Source organism: Oncorhynchus mykiss, chromosome 24, assembly GCF_013265735.2.
Source record: "Oncorhynchus mykiss isolate Arlee chromosome 24, USDA_OmykA_1.1, whole genome shotgun sequence".
NCBI lineage: Eukaryota > Metazoa > Chordata > Actinopteri > Salmoniformes > Salmonidae > Oncorhynchus > Oncorhynchus mykiss.
The window spans coordinates 532520-552784 of record NC_048588.1 but is presented as its reverse complement, the minus strand read 5'-3'; the positions used below and the strand labels follow the sequence as shown (position 1 = coordinate 552784).

Here is a 20265-nt window from a genome sequence, read left to right as displayed (position 1 = left end):
TATTCATATTCAGCTAAAGGATGGAAACAGAAATCGATGGGCTATAGTTGTAAGAAATACACATACTCTTCAAAGTATCGAAGCAGGCATTGCATTCTACAGTTTGGTCAAATAACAGAAGTTCGATCCGCACTATTGGTTAGAGTCTGTAAGTAAGCATTTCACTTTAAGGTGTCCACTGTACAGAAACAGTTGTATTCGGTGCACGTGACAAATCAACTTTGATTTGATTCTTATTCAGAGTGACTTAGTCAGAAACACAGACAAACATGCACACACACACACACACACACACAGGATGTGTGTGTGTGTGTTGGGTAACATGGTGTTTCTGTAACAGGGTTTCTTTGAGGAAGAGGAGAGTAAAGAGTTCATCTATAAGGAGCCCAAGCTGACAGGACTGTCCGAGATCTCCCAGAGGCTCCTCAAACTCTACTCGGACAAGTTTGGGGCCGACAACGTCAAGATGATCCAGGACTCCAACAAGGTCAGTCTACTACCTCCCCCCAGCGTCCAAACACTGTCACATGTATATGTTTCATATACAGTATTATTCAAAGTGTATCGGGCCTCTTTAGTCCTTGTCTCTGTGACTTTCATAGAAAGATTGCTGTCAAAATGTTGTAAATGAATTCATGTACTACTACATTTGGTCAGCAATCTTTCTCCATAGAAAAGCAGCCAGTGAAGTAGTGATTCATTTAGACCATGCCTCTCCAACAGGTCCATTGCTCACCAAACACTTTTGAAAGTATATGCAATTTTCACGCGTTCCATCGCAAACTGCCATAAACACATCTCACAAGTATGAGACACCGCACTCTCCCAGCTGCTATGTAATCAACGCAACTTGACATTATTCCACCCCTGGTTAGCCACTATCGGCTTAAAAAGACAAACCTAACCCAATATCTGCAAATTCATTTCCAGCAATATTGCCCCAGTGTGTCTGTGTGGTGCATGCGTTTGTATATCCCTCCCTGTGTAGGCAGTTGATGTGATAACCGTTTAAATGAAATGTTAACAGCATGGTAGGTTTACCTGGCAGAAGTATATCATTTGTATCTTTTATTTGTTATTTGCTATGAAATGAGCATCAGCAGCATTGCTAGACCGGCACATTAGACTGCACATTCCTCACTCGCTAGATGCGCAATTAAAGGGCCAGATGTGCAATTAATGGAGCATTACACTCAAAAATCTCAATTCTTCCAGACATATACACATCAGCAACCCCAGCGAGTAAAGTCACTGCAACCCTGAACAAAGAGCTGCAGTTAGTTTAGAAAAAAAGGTGACCAGTAATAAACTGGTTCTGAACATCTCTAAAACTAATAGCGTTGAATTTGGTACAAAGTTGAGGAGACTAAATTACTTGGAGTTACCTTAGATTGTAAATTATCATGGCCAAAACATATGCTGTAGATTCAATGGTTGTGACGATGGGGAGAGTTCTATCCGTGGTAAAGAGAGGCTTTGCTTTTTTGACACCACGCTCTACAAAACAAGTCCTGCCGGCTTTAGTTGAATCTTATCTTGATTATTGTGTGTTTGAAGGTCACATGTACAGGTGTGATTACTGTAAAATTGTTAGGCTCTGAGCTCCAACATGCAGGACAAGTGAAATAAATTACTGAAAATGGTATTAGAAAATCAATAGAAATAGCACTATATACATCATAACTATAGCAGTGATTGATAAATAAATGTCCAGAGTAAAAACTGTTGAGGGGGTGGGGGGGGTGACCATAGGCGGAGTAGCATGACCATTGTGAAATAAATACAATAAAAATGATATATTATGATTTTGTCAAGACCTGCAAAGAAGGACCGAGTTAAGCTGCAGCTTGGCACCGAACAGAACGACACGTTTTGCTCTTCATTCAAATCAGAGGGCTAATATCAATACTATGCATGCCAGTCTCTCTTGGCTAACAGTTGAGGAACGACTGACTTCATCACTACTTTTTATAAGAAACATGATTTTTTTTGCATATTCAACTTTACACACACACTTACCCCACCAGACATGCCACCAGCGGTCTTTTCACAGTCTCCAGAACCTGTTTCCAAAAAACGAATAAAGCAGCACCTATGTATGGTCTTAATTTGAGGAAATTCGCTACAGCAGGAAAACAATCCTGCAGCAACAGGAGATGTCAATTAATGTGTGTTTTATCAATTTTTTTATGTTGATACATTTTTCGTTAGGGCAAATCCAGTCTGAAATGTTCAAGTGGAAATGACAAACTTCAGAAGCCTTTTAAACCTCAAATACACTGCAAATTTGCATTTTCAGTGGTGCACGAAAATTCCTGCAACAACAGGATGATCAAATTAAGAGACGACATCTGTGTGTACTGACATGTATGTGTAACTGATAGATGCATACTGTACATACACACACACACACTACATGTTAATGTATTTACATTTTGTCTGTAATGTCTTTTTCGTTATGTGTCGGACCCTAGTAAGACTAGCTGTCTCTTGGCGTCGGCTAATGGAGATCCTAATAAAATCGAAATATACACTCCATCGTTCACCATATATCAGTGCATTCGGAAAGTATTCAGACCTCTTGACTTTTTCCACATTTTCTTACTTTACAGCCTTATTCTAAAATAGTTTTTTCCCCCTCAACAATCTACAGACAATACCCCATAATGACAAAGAAAAAACAGGATTAGATCTTTTTTTTGCAAATTTATAACAAATAAATATTTGAAATATCACATTTACATAAGTATTCAGACCCTTTACTCAGTACTTTGTTGAAGCACCTTTGGTAGCGATTACAGCCAGTAGGCAGTAGCCTTGCATGCCAGGCTTCGAGGTAGAGCAAGAATACAGCTGACTGACTACGCAAGACTGACTATGAGACTGACTCAACAAGACTAAAGAGACCAACACAATTCGTTAGACTGATCCTTTTAAGAGAGCAGGGTCGTTAGACACCAAATGGTGGAAAACGGACCAAAATGGGGAGAGGCTACCTGAATTTGTCCAATAAGTAATTCTCGTTTTTGTTTGCGAAACATTTTCCATTGCAAAAATGTTTTGCCATGGTTTTCTACATAGTGAACTAAAGAATACGACCCAGACTGTGAACTGATTGTGCTGTTTGATATAACCCACCAGGTAAATCCTAAAGACCTGGACTCCAAGTACGCCTACATCCAGGTGACCTACGTAGTGCCCTACTTCGACAACAAGGAGCAGCAGGAGAAGAAGACTGACTTCGAGCGACACCACAACATCAATCGCTTCGTGTTCGAGACGCCTTTCACTCTGTCGGGGAAGAAACATGGCGACGTGGAGGAGCAGTGCAAGAGACGCACCATACTAACCAGTGAGTTATTAAAAATAATTTTTGCTAATATTTGTATCCAAAGAACTGTCAACATTTACTGTCACATACACTACATGGCCAAAGGTATGTGGACACGTGTTCGTCGGACTTCTCATTCCAAAATCATGGGCATTAATATGGATTTAGTCCCCCTCTTGCTGCTATAACATCCTCCACCCTTCTGGGAAGGCTTTCCACTAGATGTTGGAACATTGCTGCGGGGGATTAATTTAGCCACAAGAGCATTAGTGGGGTGGGGCACTGATATTGGGAGATTAGGCCTGGCTCGCATTCAGCATTCCAATTCATCCCAAAGGTGTTCGATGGGGTTGAGGTCAGGACTCTCTGCAGGCCAGTCAAGTTCTTCCACACAGATCTCAACAAACTATTTCTATATGGACCTCACTTTGTGCACTGTGTCATTGTCATGCTGAAACAGAAAGGGAAAGTTGGTAGCACAGAATCGTCTAGAAAATCATTATATGCTGTAGCATTAAGATTTCCCTTCACTGGAACTAAGGGGCCTAGTCCGTACCATGAAAAACAACCCCAGACCATTATTCCTCATCCACCAAACTTTACAGTTGGCACTATGCATTGGGGCAGGTGGCGTTCTCCTGGCATCCGCCAAACCCAGATTCGTCTGTCCGACTGCCACATGGTGAAGCGTGATGCATCACTCCAGAGAACGCGTTTCCACTGCTCCGGAGTCCAAAGGCGGCGATCTTAACACCACTCCACCCGACGCTTGGCATTGCGCATGGTGATCTTAGGCTTGTGTGAGGCTGCTCAGACATGGAAAGCCATTTCATGAAGCTCCTGGCGAACAGTTATTGTGCTGATGTTGCTTCCAGTGGCAGTTTGGAACTCGGTAGTGAGTGTTGCAACCGAGGACAGACCATTTTTACATGCTAAGCGCATCAGCACTCGGGGTTCCCGCTCCGTGAGCATGTGTGGCCTACCACTTCGTGGCTGAGCCATTGTTGCGCCTAGACGTTTCCACTTCATAATAACCACACTTACCGTTGACCGAGGCAGCAGAAATGTTATGAACTGACATGTTGGAAAGGTGGCATCCTAAGATGGTACCACATTGAAAGTCACTGAGCTCTTCAGTACGGGCCATTCTACTGCCAATGTTTGTCTCTGGAGATTGCATGGCTGTGTGCTCGATTTTATACACCTGTCTTAAACGGGTGTGGCCGAAATAGCCACTGAGCCATTAGCTTGTATGGTAGTATACTATACTAACTAGGAAGTGTCTGAGTAACCAGTAAATACTGAGCCGTAACTGTCTGAATCACTAGTATACTGACCAGTGCTGTAATTGGTGACCTATTCTGACCAGTAAAGTTATGGTGTAGTTTCAATGGTTTTCCCTTCAAAATGGAAGAAAGATCGGACAACAATTCCCAAACAAACCCAACAGTTCTGGTTTAATACAATAAAATATATCCCATCTAGCAGACACTTTTATCCAAAGCGAGTTATTACAGTAGTGCATGCATACATTTTTTCATATGGGTAGCCCCAGTGGGTATCAAACCCAGTCCTGGCTCCCTACTCATGCCTGAGCCACCCAGGACCACAAGGATTAACCAATTGGTTCCTCATACCCTGTGTCTCCTCCCCCTTTCTGTCCCCCCCACCCAGCGAATTCCACCTTCCCCTACCTGAAAAAACGTATCCAGGTGATGGAGCAGCAGAGCACGGAGATGAACCCCATCGAGGTGGCCATCGACGAGATGTCCTGCAAAGTGTCGGAGCTCAACCAGCTGTGTGCCATGGCAGAGGTGGACATGATCCGGCTGCAGCTCAAACTACAGGGTAGCGTCAGCGTCAAGGTAAGGTTAGGGGTGGAGGAGGAGAAAGATGTAGAGAGACACACAGAAGGGTTGAGTTGAGAAGACATGCACATAGTGTACAGACAAACATACACTCCACCACTCAAGTGGGTTGAGCTGACAGTCCGACACAACTGACAGACAGACAGACACACACACACACACACACACACAACAACATGCATACACACATAAGTGAGTTCAGACATAGCTGAGCTGACACACACACACACACACACACACACACACCCTGGCGTAGAATGCACCCCACCTCCCCAAACCCCCAAAAATGTGTAGGAAGTTAGCTGTTTTCCTAAATGCAAATGTATGCTTCATTTGTAAATTGGGAGGTGCCAAGCAAAAAGTGTGTGTGAGAGTGGGGTGTCCAGTGGGGGCTCTGAGGTACAAGAACGCATTGAAAAACACACCTTTATAATAAAGCATTGCATGCATATAATTTCATTTGCATAGTGGCGTAGAGCAGTAGAGTAGAGGTGCTTGCAGAAGTTGCACACATGGGGAAAATATTGCCTTTTATAAAAGCATTTTATAATGACTGGAGACTTAAGCATAACATTGTTTAATACCGTACATATGATTAAAACGGCAGGCTACTTTGACACTGACCAACTGAGAATAAGAATAAGATCAATAGAAAATACCCTGTCTTGAATCCATCAACACCCCAGGCCTACAGTAGGTGTGTGGAGACACACATATTGTACAATATGAGGAAGAAATTATAGCTCTGAAAAAGGCTTTCCAGTTTCACTGACTCACTCAATAATGCGCAGCTCACCAGACATGGCCTATGTGCTCGAGCCAAAAGCATATCTCTCCATTTTTTGTTAGCTTCTGCAGACAGATTAGAGGCTTCTTTTTTTCAACAAGAGCCATTTGCTTTCCAACCAATGTTTTCCCACAATTGTATTTTAAATATTGGGAGATGCCTGTTCACTGACAGATTTGACGCACATTCCGGACTGTAGGCTATGCATTGTAATTGGTCTACACACAATCCACAGCTAGGCAATAAAAATGTGGCTGTGGCTACATTATAGGCCTACTCCTGGTGTGGTAGTCTGAGTTATTTCATTTATTTCTGAACAGACAGCAGTAATTATATTACTTTGGCAAATTTATTGAAATATGTCAGGGTTGCTGCAGTACCCTTTCCGCAGCTATGATTCTATAAGGATGATGATGACGATGAAGTGCCAGGCTGGAGAGATAATAGTTGCAGGCTCATGTCTATCAGAGCAGAGCGAGGGAGAGAGATAATAAAAAGTTAATCTTATTCTAGTCCTGTGATAGATAGGCTGCAGGTATGCTTCTCTCTCACCACAGCAAGAACAGTTGGTCTCTAGGCTACAATGTTGAGCAAACCATAAACCTGACCCCCCCCCCCCCCCCCCCCCCCCCCACCCAACACCCAAGCACTGCTCATGAAACGGCACCAAAGGCACTGGTCACACACTAACATGAACACACACACGCTTGCACTTATCCACACGTGGTATATTATTACCAAACAGTCTATGCAGAGACCCATGCTCTCCATAATCCTGCCTCTTCTCAGGCTTTTCCCAGCCCTATTCCCCTGTAAATACAGTGAAATGTGTGAAAACAGCTCAGCTCAGACTGACAGCATTATGCAGGCTGATCTTAACACGCTGTTGCAGTAACAGAGAGCGATATTGGATTATCTATCATGGTGAAGCAGCACAAGCTACTTACTGTCTATCATCTCATGCTTCCTCTATGTAGCCCTCTATCACTAGCATTAGCCTCTATATTATTTTGAATTATCCTCTTGCATCTTTAGCATTAGCCTCTAATAATATTAATAATTTATTCAACTTTTATAGCACTATTCATGACATAAAGAATCTCAAAGCGCTGTAAAGTAACACAAAAAAGACAAGCAATTTAGAAAACAACAACAACATGTTGAGGTTTATACCACCTCAGTCATCAGCTTTATCAATAAGTGCATTGACGACGTCGTCCCCACAGTGACCGTACATACATCTCCCAAACAGAAGCCATGGATTACAGGTAACAGCTGTAGGCTTGAGCTGACACTTTCAATGAGCGGAACACTAATCTGAGTTCTTATAAGAAATCCCGCTATCCCCTCAGACGAACCATCAAACAAGGAAAGCGTCAATACAGAATAAAGATTGAATCCTACTATACCGGCTCTGACGCTCATCGGATGTGGCAGGGCTGGAAAACTATTACAGACTACAAACGCAAGCTGCCCAATGAAGCAAACCTGCCAGACAAGCTACATTTGAAGTCGGGAAGGTTACAAACACCTTAGCCAAATACATTTCAACTCAGTTTTTCACAATTCCTGACATTTAGTTCGAGTAAATATTCCCTGTTTTAGGTCAGTTAGGATCACCACTTTATTTTAAGAATGTGAAATGTTATAATAATAATAATAGAGAGAATGATTTATTTAAGCTTTTATTTATTTCATCGCATTCCCAGTGGGTCAGAAGTTTACATACACTCAATTAGTAATTGGTAGCATTACCTTTAAAATGTTTAACTTGGGTCAAACGTTTCGGGTAGCCTTCCACAAGCTTCCAACAATAAGTTGGGTGAATTTTTGGCCCATTCCTCCTGACAGAGCTGATGTAACTTAGTCAGGTTTGTAGGCCTCCTTGCTCGCACGCGCTCTTTCAGTTCTGCCCACACATTTTCTATAGGATTGAGGTCAGGGCTTTGTGATGGCCACTCCAATACCTTGACTTTGTTGTCCTGAAGCCATTATGCCACAACTTTGGAAGTATGCTTGGGGTCATTGTCCATTTGGAAGACCCATTTGCGACCCAGCTTTAACTTCCTGACTGATGTCTTGAGATGTTGCTTCAATATATACACATCATTTTCCTCCCTCGTGATGCCATCTATTTTGTGAAGTGCACCAGTCCCTCCTGCAGCAAAGCACCCCCACAACATGATGCTTCCACCCTCGTGCTTCACGGTTGGGATGGTGTTCTTTGGCTTGCAAGCCTCCCCCTTTTTCCTCCAAACATAACGATGGTCATTATGGCCAAACAGTTCTATTTTCTGTTTCATCAGACCAGGGGACATTTCTCCAAAAAGTCCGATCTTTGTCCCCATGTGCAGTTTTCAAACCGTAGTCTGGTTTTTTATGGCGGTTTTGGAGCGGTCACTTCTTCCTTGCTGAGCGGTATAGGACTCGTTGATATAGGACTCGTTTTACTGTGAATATAAATACTTTTGTACCTGTTTCCTCCAGCACCTTCACAAGGTCCTTTAATGTTGTTCTGGGATTGATTTGCACTTTTCGCACCAAAGTACGTTCATCTCTAGAAGACAGAATGCGTCTCCTTCCTGAGCGGTATGGCGGCTGCGTGGTCCCATGGTGTTTATACTTGCGTACTATTGTTTGTACAGATGAACGTGGTACCTTCAGGTGTTTGGAAATTGTTCCCAAAGATGAACCAGACTTGTGGAGGTCTACAATTGTTTTTCTGAGGTCTTGGCTGATTTCTTTTGATTTTCCCGTGATGTCCAGTAAAAAGAGGCACTGAGTGTGAAGGTAGGCCTTGAAATACATCCATAGGTGCACATTCAATTGACTCAAATGATGTCAATTAGCCTATCAGAAGTTTCTACGCCATAACATAATTTTCTGGGATTTTCCAAGCAGTTTAAAGGCACAGTCAACTTAGTGTGTGTAAACTTCTGACCCACTGGAATTGTGAACTATAAGTTAATTATACGTGAAATATTCTGTCTGTAAACAATTGTTGGAAAAATGACTTGTGTCATGCACAAAGTAGTCCTAACCGACTTGTCAAAACTATAGTTTGTTAACAAAAAGTTTGGAGTGGTTGAAAAACGACTTTTAGTGACTACCACCTAAGTGCATGTAAACTTCCGACTTCAACTGTAAATGCCTTCGAGGCAAGCAACACTGAAGCATGCATGAGAGCACCAGCTGTTCTGGCCGACTGTGTGAGAACACTCTCGGTACCCGATGTTAGCAAGAGCTTTAAACAGGTCAACATTCACAAAGCCGCAGGGCCAGACGGATTACCAGGAAGTGTACTCAAAGCATTTGCGGACCAACTGGCAAGTGTCTTCGCTGACATTTTCAACCTCTCCCTGACCGAGTCTGTAATAGCTACATGTTTCAAGCAGACCCTGTGCCCAAGGAAACGACGGTAACCTGCCTAAATGATTACCGCCCCGTAGCACTCATTTCGGCAGCCATGAAGTGCTTTGAAAGGCTGGTCATAGCGCACATCAACAGCATCCTCTCGGATACCCTAGACCCACTTCAATTCGCATACCGCCCCAACAGATCCCCAGATGACACAATCTCAATCACACTCCACACTGCCCATTCCCACCTGGACAAAGGAACACCTATGTCAGAATGCTGTTCTTTGACTACAGCTCAGTGTTCAACGCCATAGTGCTCACAAAGCTCATCACTAAGCTAAGGACCCTGGGACTAAACACCTCCCTCGGCAACTGGATCCTGGACTTCCTGGTGGGCCGGCCCTAGGTGGTAAGGGTAGGCAACAACACATCTCTTACGCTGATCCTCAACACTGGGGCCCCTCAGGGGTGTGTATTTAGTCCCCTCCTGTACTCCCTGTTCACCAACGATTGCGTCGCCAAACACGACTCCAACACCATCATTAAGTTTGCTGACGACACAACAGTGGTAGGCCTGATCACCGACAACAATGAGACAGCTTATAGGGAGGAGGTCAGAGATCTGGCAGTGTGGTGCCAGGACAACAACATCTCCCTCAATGTGAGCAAGACAAAGAAGCTGATCATTGACTACAGGAAAAGGCGGGCCAAACAGGCTCCATTAACATTGTCGGGGCTGTAGTAGAGCGGGTCAAGAGTTTCAAGTTCCTTGATGTCCACATCACCAACGAACTAACATGGTCCAAACATACCAAGACAGTCGTGAAGAGGGCACGGCAACACCTTTTCCCCCTCAGGAGACTGAAAAGATTTGGCATTGGTCCCCAGATCATCAAAAAAATTATACAGCTGCACCATTGAGAGCATCCTGACCGGTTGCATCATTGCCTGGAATGGTAATTGCTCGGCATCTGACCATGAGACACTACAGAGGATAGTGCGTACTGCCCAGTCACTGGGGCCAAGCTTCCTGCCATCCAGGACCTATATACTAGGCGGTGTCAGAGGAAAGCCCTTAAAATGATCAAAGTCTCCAGTCACCAAAGTCATAGACTGTTTTTTTTCTCTGCTCCCACATGGCAAGCGGTACCAGACAACCAAATCTAGGACTAAAAGGCACCTTAACAGCTTCTAACCCCAAGCCATAAGACTGCTGAAAAATAAATCAAATGATTCACATTGACACACCCCCACACACACATTTGTTTTTTACACTGCTGCTACTCATTATCTATGCATAGTTCACCCCTATCTACATGTACAAATTACTTCAACTAACCTGTACCCCCGCATATTGACTCGGTACCGGTACCCCCTGTATATAGCCTCGTCATTGTTCTTTTATTGTGTTACATTTTATAGTTCTTTTACTTTATTTTATTTGGTAAATATTTTCTTAACTCTATTTCTTGAACTGCACTGTTGGTTAAGGGCTTGTAGGTAAGCATTTCACGGTAAGGTCTACACATGTTGTATTCTGCGAATGTGACTAATACAATTTTATTTAATTTGATCATCAGTCATGAAAGGGAAGGTCATGCATTTGGGATTCTCTCCATCCTCAACCTCCGGACACATGACTGGCCTTCGAATCAAAACAATTACCAGCTAGCTAGCTGACATTAAATACAACAAACAAATTACTTGCCAGCTTCAGTTTTAAAAGTCTGTGGTGGATTCTGGGGTGGCAGGTAGCCTAGTTAGAGCGTTGGGCCAGTAACTGAAAGGTTGCTGGATCGAATCCCCGAGCTTACAAGGTTCTGCCCCTGAACAAGGCACTGTTCCTCGGAAGGCCGTCATTGTAAATAAGAACTGACTTGCCTAGTCAAATAAATAATTAAAAAAATTGGTATATTAATTGTTTATTCTTAAAACAAAAGATTTGCTGGGAAATGTATTAATTATATACAAAATGTACAGGAGCTCTCTGCCTAAGTGACCTCATGGCGCCATGGCAACCACGGAATTAGCATTAGCCTCTCCCATCACTAGTATTAGCCTCTTGCATTATTAGCATTACCCTCAATACTAATTTCTTCATATTGTACTGTCTGTTGAAAATTATGCAGGTGAATAACCATTAACTTACTTTACAGGTGAATGCAGGGCCCATGGCCTATGCCCGAGCCTTCCTGGAAGAGAAAAATGCCAAGAAATACCCTGACAACCAAGTCAAACTGCTCAAGGAGATTTTCAGGTATTCTTCACACTTTTCATGACCTAGATCAAAGAAAATACCTTTATGCACCACTTAGCAGATGCTTTTATCCAAAAAGTACATTTTTAGTATGTGTATATGACCCCTGTGGGAATTGGATCCACGACCTTGGCGTTGCTAGAGCCACACCCTTACCAACTGCGCCACACATAGATCGATGATGCATTTGATACATCTAAAGCAAAAGGGTTGGGGTCAATTCAGGTCAAGATAACTAGAACCCAGAGTTTTTCCAGATCAGGTCACATGATCAGGACAGGGAAAACTCTTGGCCCTTGGCCCTAACAATCTCTGTCTGGCCCTGCAGGCAGTTTGCGGAGGCGTGCGGCCAGGCGCTGGACGTCAACGAGCGGCTGATCAAGGAGGACCAGCTGGAGTACCAGGAGGAGATGAGGGCCCACTACAGGGACATGCTCACCGAGCTCTCCACTGTCATGAACGAGCAGGTCTGTGGAACCGCCCAGAAAACATAGAAACTGCTGTTTCTTTAGAGAACTGAGGGTGTATGCATCAAATGTCTCAAAACAGGAGTGCTACCCCCCCCCCCCCCCGTCATCTTATTCATTGTGATGTTAATTTAAAAAAAATATCCTATATCAGAACTCCTATTGTGAGAAGCTTGGTATATGCGGCCATTGGGCTGCATGTGTCAAGCCTAGCTACTTACAGTACTAACCTTCACACTCATCTTATCAATGTTTTTGTTCACCTTCGTGTGGTACACTCTTTTTAATCCATCATTACTTGCTCTGATATCATTGTTTCATTATTTATTTTTACACATATATTTTTCTGGACTAACCAGAGTTTTGTCTCTTGGTCTCATCTTTGTGTTGTTTTCTTTGTTCATTTGATCTCTTTCAATGGATCTCAGCTGCATAGACACATCCTCTCATTCAGTTTCTGCTCCTCTCTTTCTAACATCTCCCTCACTATCATTTCTAAGACTGGTATGTCACACAATCCCCCCCCCCCCTCCCTCCCCACACACACACACACACACACTTTACCATTTTGGAGCAAGTGGCACTGTGCTGTGCATTATACTAACCTCTCAGCATATATACACTGCTCAAAAAAATAAAGGGAACACTTAAACAACACAATGTAACTCTAAGTCAATCACACTTCTGTGAAATCAGACTGTCCACTTAGGAAGCAACACTGATTAACAATACATTTCACATGCTGTTGTGCAAATGGAATAGACAACAGGTGGAAATTATAGCCGATTAGCAAGACACCCCCAATAAAGGAGTGGTTCTGCAGGTGGTGACCACAGACCACTTCTCAGTTCCTATGTTTCCTGGCTGATGTTTTGGTCACTTTTGAATGCTGGCGGTGCTTTCACTCTTGTGGTAGCATGAGACGGAGTCTACAACCCACACAAGTGGCTCAGGTAGTGCAGCTCATCCAGGATGGCACATCAATGCGAGCTGTGGCAAGAAGGTTTGCTGTGTCTGTCAGCGTAGTGTCCAGAGCATGGAGGCGCTACCAGGAGACAGGCCAGTACATCAGGAGACGTGGAGGAGGCCGTAGGAGGGCAACAACCCAGCAGCAGGACCGCTACCTCCGCCTTTGTGCAAGGAGGAGCACTGCCAGAGCCCTGCAAAATGACCTCCAGCAGGCCACAAATGTGCATGTGTCTGCTCAAACGGTCAGAAACAGACTCCATGAGGGTGGTATGAGGGCCCGACGTCCACAGGTGGGGGTTGTGCTTACAGCTCAACACCGTGCAGGACGTTTGGCAAATTCGCCACTGGTGCCCTGTGCTCTTCACAGATGAAAGCAGGTTCACACTGAGCACATGTGACAGACTTGACAGAGTCTGGAGACGCCGTGGAGAACGTTCTGCTGCCTGCAACATCCTCCAACATGACTGGTTTGGTGGTGGGTCAGTCATGGTGTGGGGTGGCATTTCTTTGGGGGCCCGCATAGCCCTCCATCCGCACATCTGGGACCTCATGTCTCACTCCAGCCACCAACTGTGGAACCGCCCAGAAAACATAGAAACTGCTGTTTCTTTAGAGAACTGAGGGTGTATGCATCAAATGTCTCAAAACAGGAGTGCTACCCCCCCCCCCCCCCCCCGTCATCTTATTCATTGTGATGTTAATTTAAAAAAAATATCCTATATCAGATGCACCACAGACTGTCCAGTAGTTGGCGGATGCTTTAGTCCAGGTCTGGGAGGAGATCCCTCAGGAGACCATGCACCACCTCATCAGGAGCATGCCCAGGCGTTGTAGGGAGGTCATACAGGCACGTGGAGGCCACACACACTACTGAGCCTCATTTTGACTTGTTTTAAGGACATTACATCAAAGTTGGATCAGCCTGTAGTGTGGTTTTCCACTTTAATTTTGAGTGTGACTCCAAATCCAGACCCCCATGGGTTGATACATTTGATTTCCATTGATCATTTTTGTTTGATTTTGTTGTCAGCACATTCAACTATGTAAAGAAAAAAGTGTTTAATAAGAATTTCATTCATTCAGATCTAGGATGTGTTATTTTAGTGTTCCCTTTATTTTTTTGAGCAGTGTATTTGTGTGTGCGTGCCTGCGTGTGTGATCGCATCATACATTCATCAAGTGTCTTTTTGTGTGATTTGAAACATGAAATTACTATCCATGTCTCTCCTCCATGCCAAGATCCCTCACACAAGACCACCAGGAACAGAACGACACAGTGCCTTCTGAGCAGCCAGTAGGTATGTTGGAATCTGCCAATGCCCAGGAGGACACGTTTCTCCAAAATGGCTCCTGATGACAGACGTCGTTCTCCCTCCTGCCAGGAATTATACAGGAAGGAGAGCGGGGGACTGGAACTGTGACTTTATGGGACCTGGAAAAAAGGGAATTGGATGGGGAAGTCCAGAAGTCTGTAGACTTTGATCATGGTAGTCTGGAGTTGTATGGCGTCCAGTCCTGGTGATGATGATGATGATGATGATGTCCAGTAGATCAGGCTGCTGTACTGTTACTTTGTTTTGTTTTTAAGGCTCAATCCATGTTTTCACTCCCCTGCCGACCGTCTCATCTCCTTACTCTGTACACATACACACACAGACAACACACGCCTTCTCTCCCCAGCCCCATCCCTTTAGAAAATGGTGACCTTAATGAGCTCGAGGTGCGTTCAACAGAGCAAACGTTTGGTTGTAATTCTGGCCACAACCATGTCGATCATAATTTGTCCATATTCTGTTGGTTATCTTTATGCCGCAAATGTTTGCCACCTGTGTGGTTAGCAATTCCAAAAGGTATTGTAAAATGACAGTTCAAGGAATTCTATAAAGGAAATTAGGGTCACATTCAGTAGTCAAACATTGTTGATGTTGCAGATAGAAATAGCATGAATACAGCCAACATGATTACTTCTTCTATACGGCAGAGAGACATTTTTGTTTGTTCCACATTTATTTCTGTCAGAATGTTCCACATCGTGGTGTCCTGCTGAACAGATTGACATGTAGCCTAATTCTTATTTGATTGAACACACCTCTAGTTCCTGTTTGAATGTACAGCAACTCCCAATAGCTACTTTGTATCCTAACATTCTGGAATTCCCAGCTCACAAATTTTCAAATGGAAAGTTTATGTTTTATAACATTTTTATTATTGATAATGTTGTTATTATTTACTGTACTGTTTTAAATTGTAAATAAGAATTAATATTTAAAAAAATATATGATTTTTTGTTTGGCTAAATAAAAAAAAGAATGAACAAAAGAATGAACAAACTAAAGTTTTATGTATAACATTTGAATAAAATTTGTTAACGTCCCTAAACCACAGGGTAAGTGCCCATTTCTCTCTAGAAGTATTTTTCTTTACATACCGGTACAAACAAACATAAGGGCTACATATATGCTATTCCCCTTTGAGAATAACAGTTGAACTCCAATACAATGCAATTACTGAAGTTACTATGTAACAATGTGTCAATACAATGTTACTAGAGTAATTACAGTGTTAATGCACGGGTATAAGACCAACTTAATGCAATAAGTCTGGCTGCACAAAAAGAAGAAACTGTAATATGAAGCAAAGATAAATTATATAAAGAATGATATTAAAAAGCTTTAGAGCACCTTAAATGACGTTTTGGGCAAATTGAATAATAAAAAAAACTGATATTGCCAACTACTATTGCAAACTACTATTTTTTTCATTGGCAAGATTAGCAAACTTAGGCATGACATACCAAAAACAAATTCTGAATCTACAGTATTGTGTGTGTGCGTGTGTGTGTGTGTGTGTGCGTGTACTCTGTCTCTCTGGATGTGTCCCAAATGGCATCCTATTCCCATGCATAACTGACAAAATTATGAAAGACACACATTGTAATTTTGAATTCCGTAAAGTGAGTGTGGAAGAGGTTAATAATTTTTGTTGTTGTCTGTCAACAATGACAAGCCTGACAACTTGGATGGAAAATTACTGAGGATGATAGCGGACAATATTGTTACTCTTGTTTTCCAGGTAAGCCTACAGGAAAGTGTGTGACCTCAGGCCTGGAGGGAAGCAAAAGTAATTAGCTACCGAAGAATAGCAAAGCACCCTTTACTGGCTCAAACAGTCGACCAATCAGCCTATTACCAAATAGTAGTGCTATTTCACAGTAAACAAATTAACAACAGATTTTCAGCACGCTTATAAGGAAGGGCATTTAACATGTATGGCACTTACATAAATTACTGATGATTGGCTGAGAGAAATTGACACTAACAATATTGTAGCAGCTGTTTTGTTAGACTTCAGTGTTGATTTTGACATTATCGATCATAATCTGCTGCTGGAAAAACGTACAGTACCAGTCAAAGGTTTGGACACACCTACTCATTCAAGGGTTTTAGTTTTGATGTCTTCACTATTATTCTGCAATGTAGAAAATAGTAAAAATAAAGAAAAACCTTGGAATGAGTAGGTGTGTCCAAGCTTTTGACTGGTACTGTATGTCTTATGGGTTTACATCCTCTGCTATTTTGTGGATCGAGAGTTACCCATCTAACAAAACGCAGAGGGTGTTATTCAATGGAAGCATCTCCAACATAATCCAGGTAGTCAGGCATTCCCCAGGGAAGCTGTCTAGGACCCTTAATTGTTTCAATCTTTACTAATGACCTGCCACTGACTTAGAGTAAAGCCTGAGTGTCTATGTACGTTAGCTTCCACTGCAAATTAAATCACTGTAACACTTAACAAAAAGCTGCAGTCAGTTTCAGAATGGGTGGCAAGAAATAAGTTAGTCCTAAATATTTCAAAAACTAAGGGTATTTGGTACAAATCATTCACAAACCCTAAACTAAATCTTGTAATGAATAATGTGGAAATTTAGCATGTTGAGGAGACTTCACTGCTTGGAGTAACCCTGGAATGTAAACTATCATGGTCAAAACATATTGATGCAACAGTAGCTAAGTTGGGGAGAGGTCTGTCCATAATAAAGCACCTCTCTGCCTTCTTAACAACACTATCAACAAGGCAGGTCCTACAGGACCTAGTTTTTTCGCACCTGGACTACTGTCTAGTCGTGTCTAGGTGCCACAAAAAAATATATAATTACAATTGGCCCAGAACAGGGCAGCACGGCTGGCCCTTAAAATGTACACGGACAGCTAACATTAATAATATGCATGTCAGTTTCTCCTGGCTCAAAGTAGAGGAGAGATTGAATTCATCACTACTTTTTTTGAGAGAAGTATTGACATGTTGAATGCACCAATCTGTCTGTTTAAACTACTAGCACACAGCTCAGGCACCCATGCATACCCCACAAGACATGCCACCAGAAATCTGTTCACAGTCCCCAAGTCCAGACCAGACTATGGGAGGCGCACAGTACTACATAGAACCATGACTACATGTAACTCTATTTGACATCAAGTAACTCGTGTAAGCAGTAAAATCTGAGACACATTCATAGACGCACACATGATAACCAACGCACTAAACACACATTGATGTTGTGTTGTAGAGTAGTGGCCTGAGGGCATACACTTAATGTGTTGTGAAATGTATTGTACTGTTTTAAAAATGTTATATAACTGCCCTAATTGTGATGGACCTCAGGAAGAGTAGCTAATGGAGATCCTTAATAAATACAAATACAAAGTACCACAATTACAGTAAAGCTAAACTTTAGGTTTAGCCAAGCAAGAAGTTAGAGTCGTGATGTACCCAATGCATTTACAAGCCCACCTTCCCTCCCGCACACCCTCCCTCCTTCTCTCATTCGTTCTCTCCTTCACCACCTCCTCCTTTCTGATCTCACCTCAGAATGGGATTCTTCATTCGTCCAACGGTCATTTGCATTCACAACATTATCGGAGGCAACACATTCTGTCCTGTTGTTCTGTGAGAATGAGAGGAGGACGGAGCCAGCTGCGCTCTCCCAGCTGTGCCGCTGCCTGCGCCGCTCCTCGACTGCGTCCCGTGTGGCAGCCTATTCCATATAAAGTGCACTAATTTTGACTCTGGTCAAAAGTAGTGCACTATAAAAGGGTGCCATTTGGGACAACGCCCTCATTTCCTTTTCGTTGAGTGTGTGAGGAGACAGGGCCGCACCGTCATTATACAGTAGATAATTGCAGGGCCTTCACCTGTATCAATGGAGGGATGTGTGTGAAGTGGGGAGCGTGTGATCAGAAAACCTCCTTTTATGCTATCTGACTGCTAGAGCCTCTGAGAAACAAGACAACAATGAGGTTTCTCTCTCTCTGCTCTCTCTCCCTGTTCTCTCTCTCTTCTCTCTCTGACACACTTTCTCTCTTACTCTTTCTTATCCACATGGCTGCTGCAGAAACAACACTACAAATCTATTCTGCTCACTGAACAGAACTGGTCAGGAACAAGTGGGTTGGAATTTGACTCAACAATTCACACGTAGCTGAACATTGATGACAATTAGCAGTGTTGAAAAATGCCTCCAGAAAACATTAGCTATCCAAGGCCCTCTTTCTCCAATACCCCCTTTTTCATAGGTCTGAGTGCTGCAGAAGAGGGGGACTGTAATATTGTATTGTGATGCAGAGGAAGAGGCGCTGTTAGCTTGCTGGATGTCAGACCTACCTGGAGGAATGGATGTGCTGCAGCATTCTCACTGACCTTTCATTTAGAGAGGAAGAGAATTCAGGTGTGCATGTGTGTGCGTGTACTCTGTCTCTCTGGATGTGTCCCAAATGGCATCCTATTCCCACCCTATTGGTCCAGGTCAAAAGTAGTGCCCTAAATAGGGAATAGGGGGCCATTTGTCTCTGTCAAAGGAACAACCAGTCTTTTGCTTCCTGATGGTTAGGGGAGAGTGGGGTAAGTTGAGCCAAAGGGGTAAGTTGAGCCACCCTTGTTTCTAGGAAACCATACACAAAATGTATAATTTTACCAAATATTTAGGAAGAGGTGATCATTTCATGGTCTGTGAAGGAAGAAACCACATGGAAAAAGTGGTGTAGGGATCTTAATTTGATCACCCTGTTCCAGGATAACTTTTCTGCAATGCCTTACGAACAATACACTGAACAAAAATATAAACACAACATGTAAACTGTTGGTCCCATGTTTCATGAGCTGAAATAAAAAGCTTATTTCTCTCAACTTTTGTGCACAAATTAGTTTACATCCCTGTTAGTGAGCATTTATGCTTTGCCAAGGTAATCCATCCACCTGACAGGTGTAGCATATCAAGAAGCTGATTAAACATCATGATTATTATACAGGTTCACCTTGTGCTGGGGACAACAAAAGGCCACTCTAAAATGTGCAGTTTTGTCACACAACGCAATGCCACAGATGTCTCAAATTTGAGAGAGCATGCAATTGGCATGCTGACTGCAGGTATGTCCTTTGAGAGAGCATGCAATTGGCATGCTGACTGCAGGTATGTCCATCAGAGCGGTTGCCAGATAATTTAATGTTAATTTCTCTACCATTAGCCGCCTTCAAAGTCATTTTAGAGAATTTGGCAGTACGTCCAACCGGCCTCACATCCGCAGACCACGTGAACCACGCCAGCTCAGGACCTCCACATCCAGCTTCTTCACCAGTGGGATTGTCTGAGACCAGTCACCCAGACAGCTGAGGACTCTGTGGGTTTGCACAACCAAAGGATTTCTGCACAAAATGTCATAAAACCGTCTCAGGGAAGCGGTTTTATGCTCACCTTCGATGGCCATTGGCATGCTGGAAAAGTGTGCTCTTCACAGATTAATTCTGGTTTCAACTGTACCAGGCAGATGGCAGACAGTGTATTGTTTGGGCAAGCAGTTTGCTGATGTCAAGGTTTGAACAGAGTGCCCCATGGTGGCGGTGGGGTTATGTTATGGGCAGTGTCCTGTCTGGAACTGTGAGGAGTAACAGCGTAACCTACTGTTGTTACCATGACGGAGACCAAAGCCAGCGGGAGTACCGTTGAGGACAGTGGTGTCTCTCTGTCACAGGTGAAGGATCTTTTAAACAAACAAAAATAGTTCTACAAGCAGTTGTTACAACAACAAGAAAATAGCTTCAAGTGTTTATCCAAATACTGGTGGAGTCAACTAATGAAAGAATGCATGACCTGACCAGAGAGGTCCAGGACCTGAAGAAGAGTTAGCAGTTTTCCCTGGTTCAGCTCAATGAGTTTAAACAGGAGAACGGCAA

The 20265-nt window shown here is 43.1% G+C and overlaps 1 protein-coding gene across 12 annotated transcripts in view; it reads left to right on the top strand.

The window, feature by feature from the left end:
- The window catches only part of dock10 (dedicator of cytokinesis 10), a 177770-nt gene extending 161999 nt beyond the window's left edge, over positions 1-15771 (top strand). For 11 of the 12 annotated variants that reach the window (XM_036961951.1, XM_036961950.1, XM_036961946.1 and 8 more), the window contains 6 exons: positions 341-487; positions 3142-3352; positions 5006-5196; positions 11502-11602; positions 11931-12069; positions 14278-15771. In XM_036961951.1, the coding sequence (XP_036817846.1) occupies positions 341-487; positions 3142-3352; positions 5006-5196; positions 11502-11602; positions 11931-12069; positions 14278-14325 (837 nt within the window). In that variant the 3' untranslated portion in view covers positions 14326-15771. The remainder of the gene's footprint in view (positions 1-340; positions 488-3141; positions 3353-5005; positions 5197-11501; positions 11603-11930; positions 12070-14277) is intronic. The other variant, XM_036961949.1, reaches the window with a different exon arrangement.
- Positions 15772-20265: the final 4494 nt, after the last annotated feature.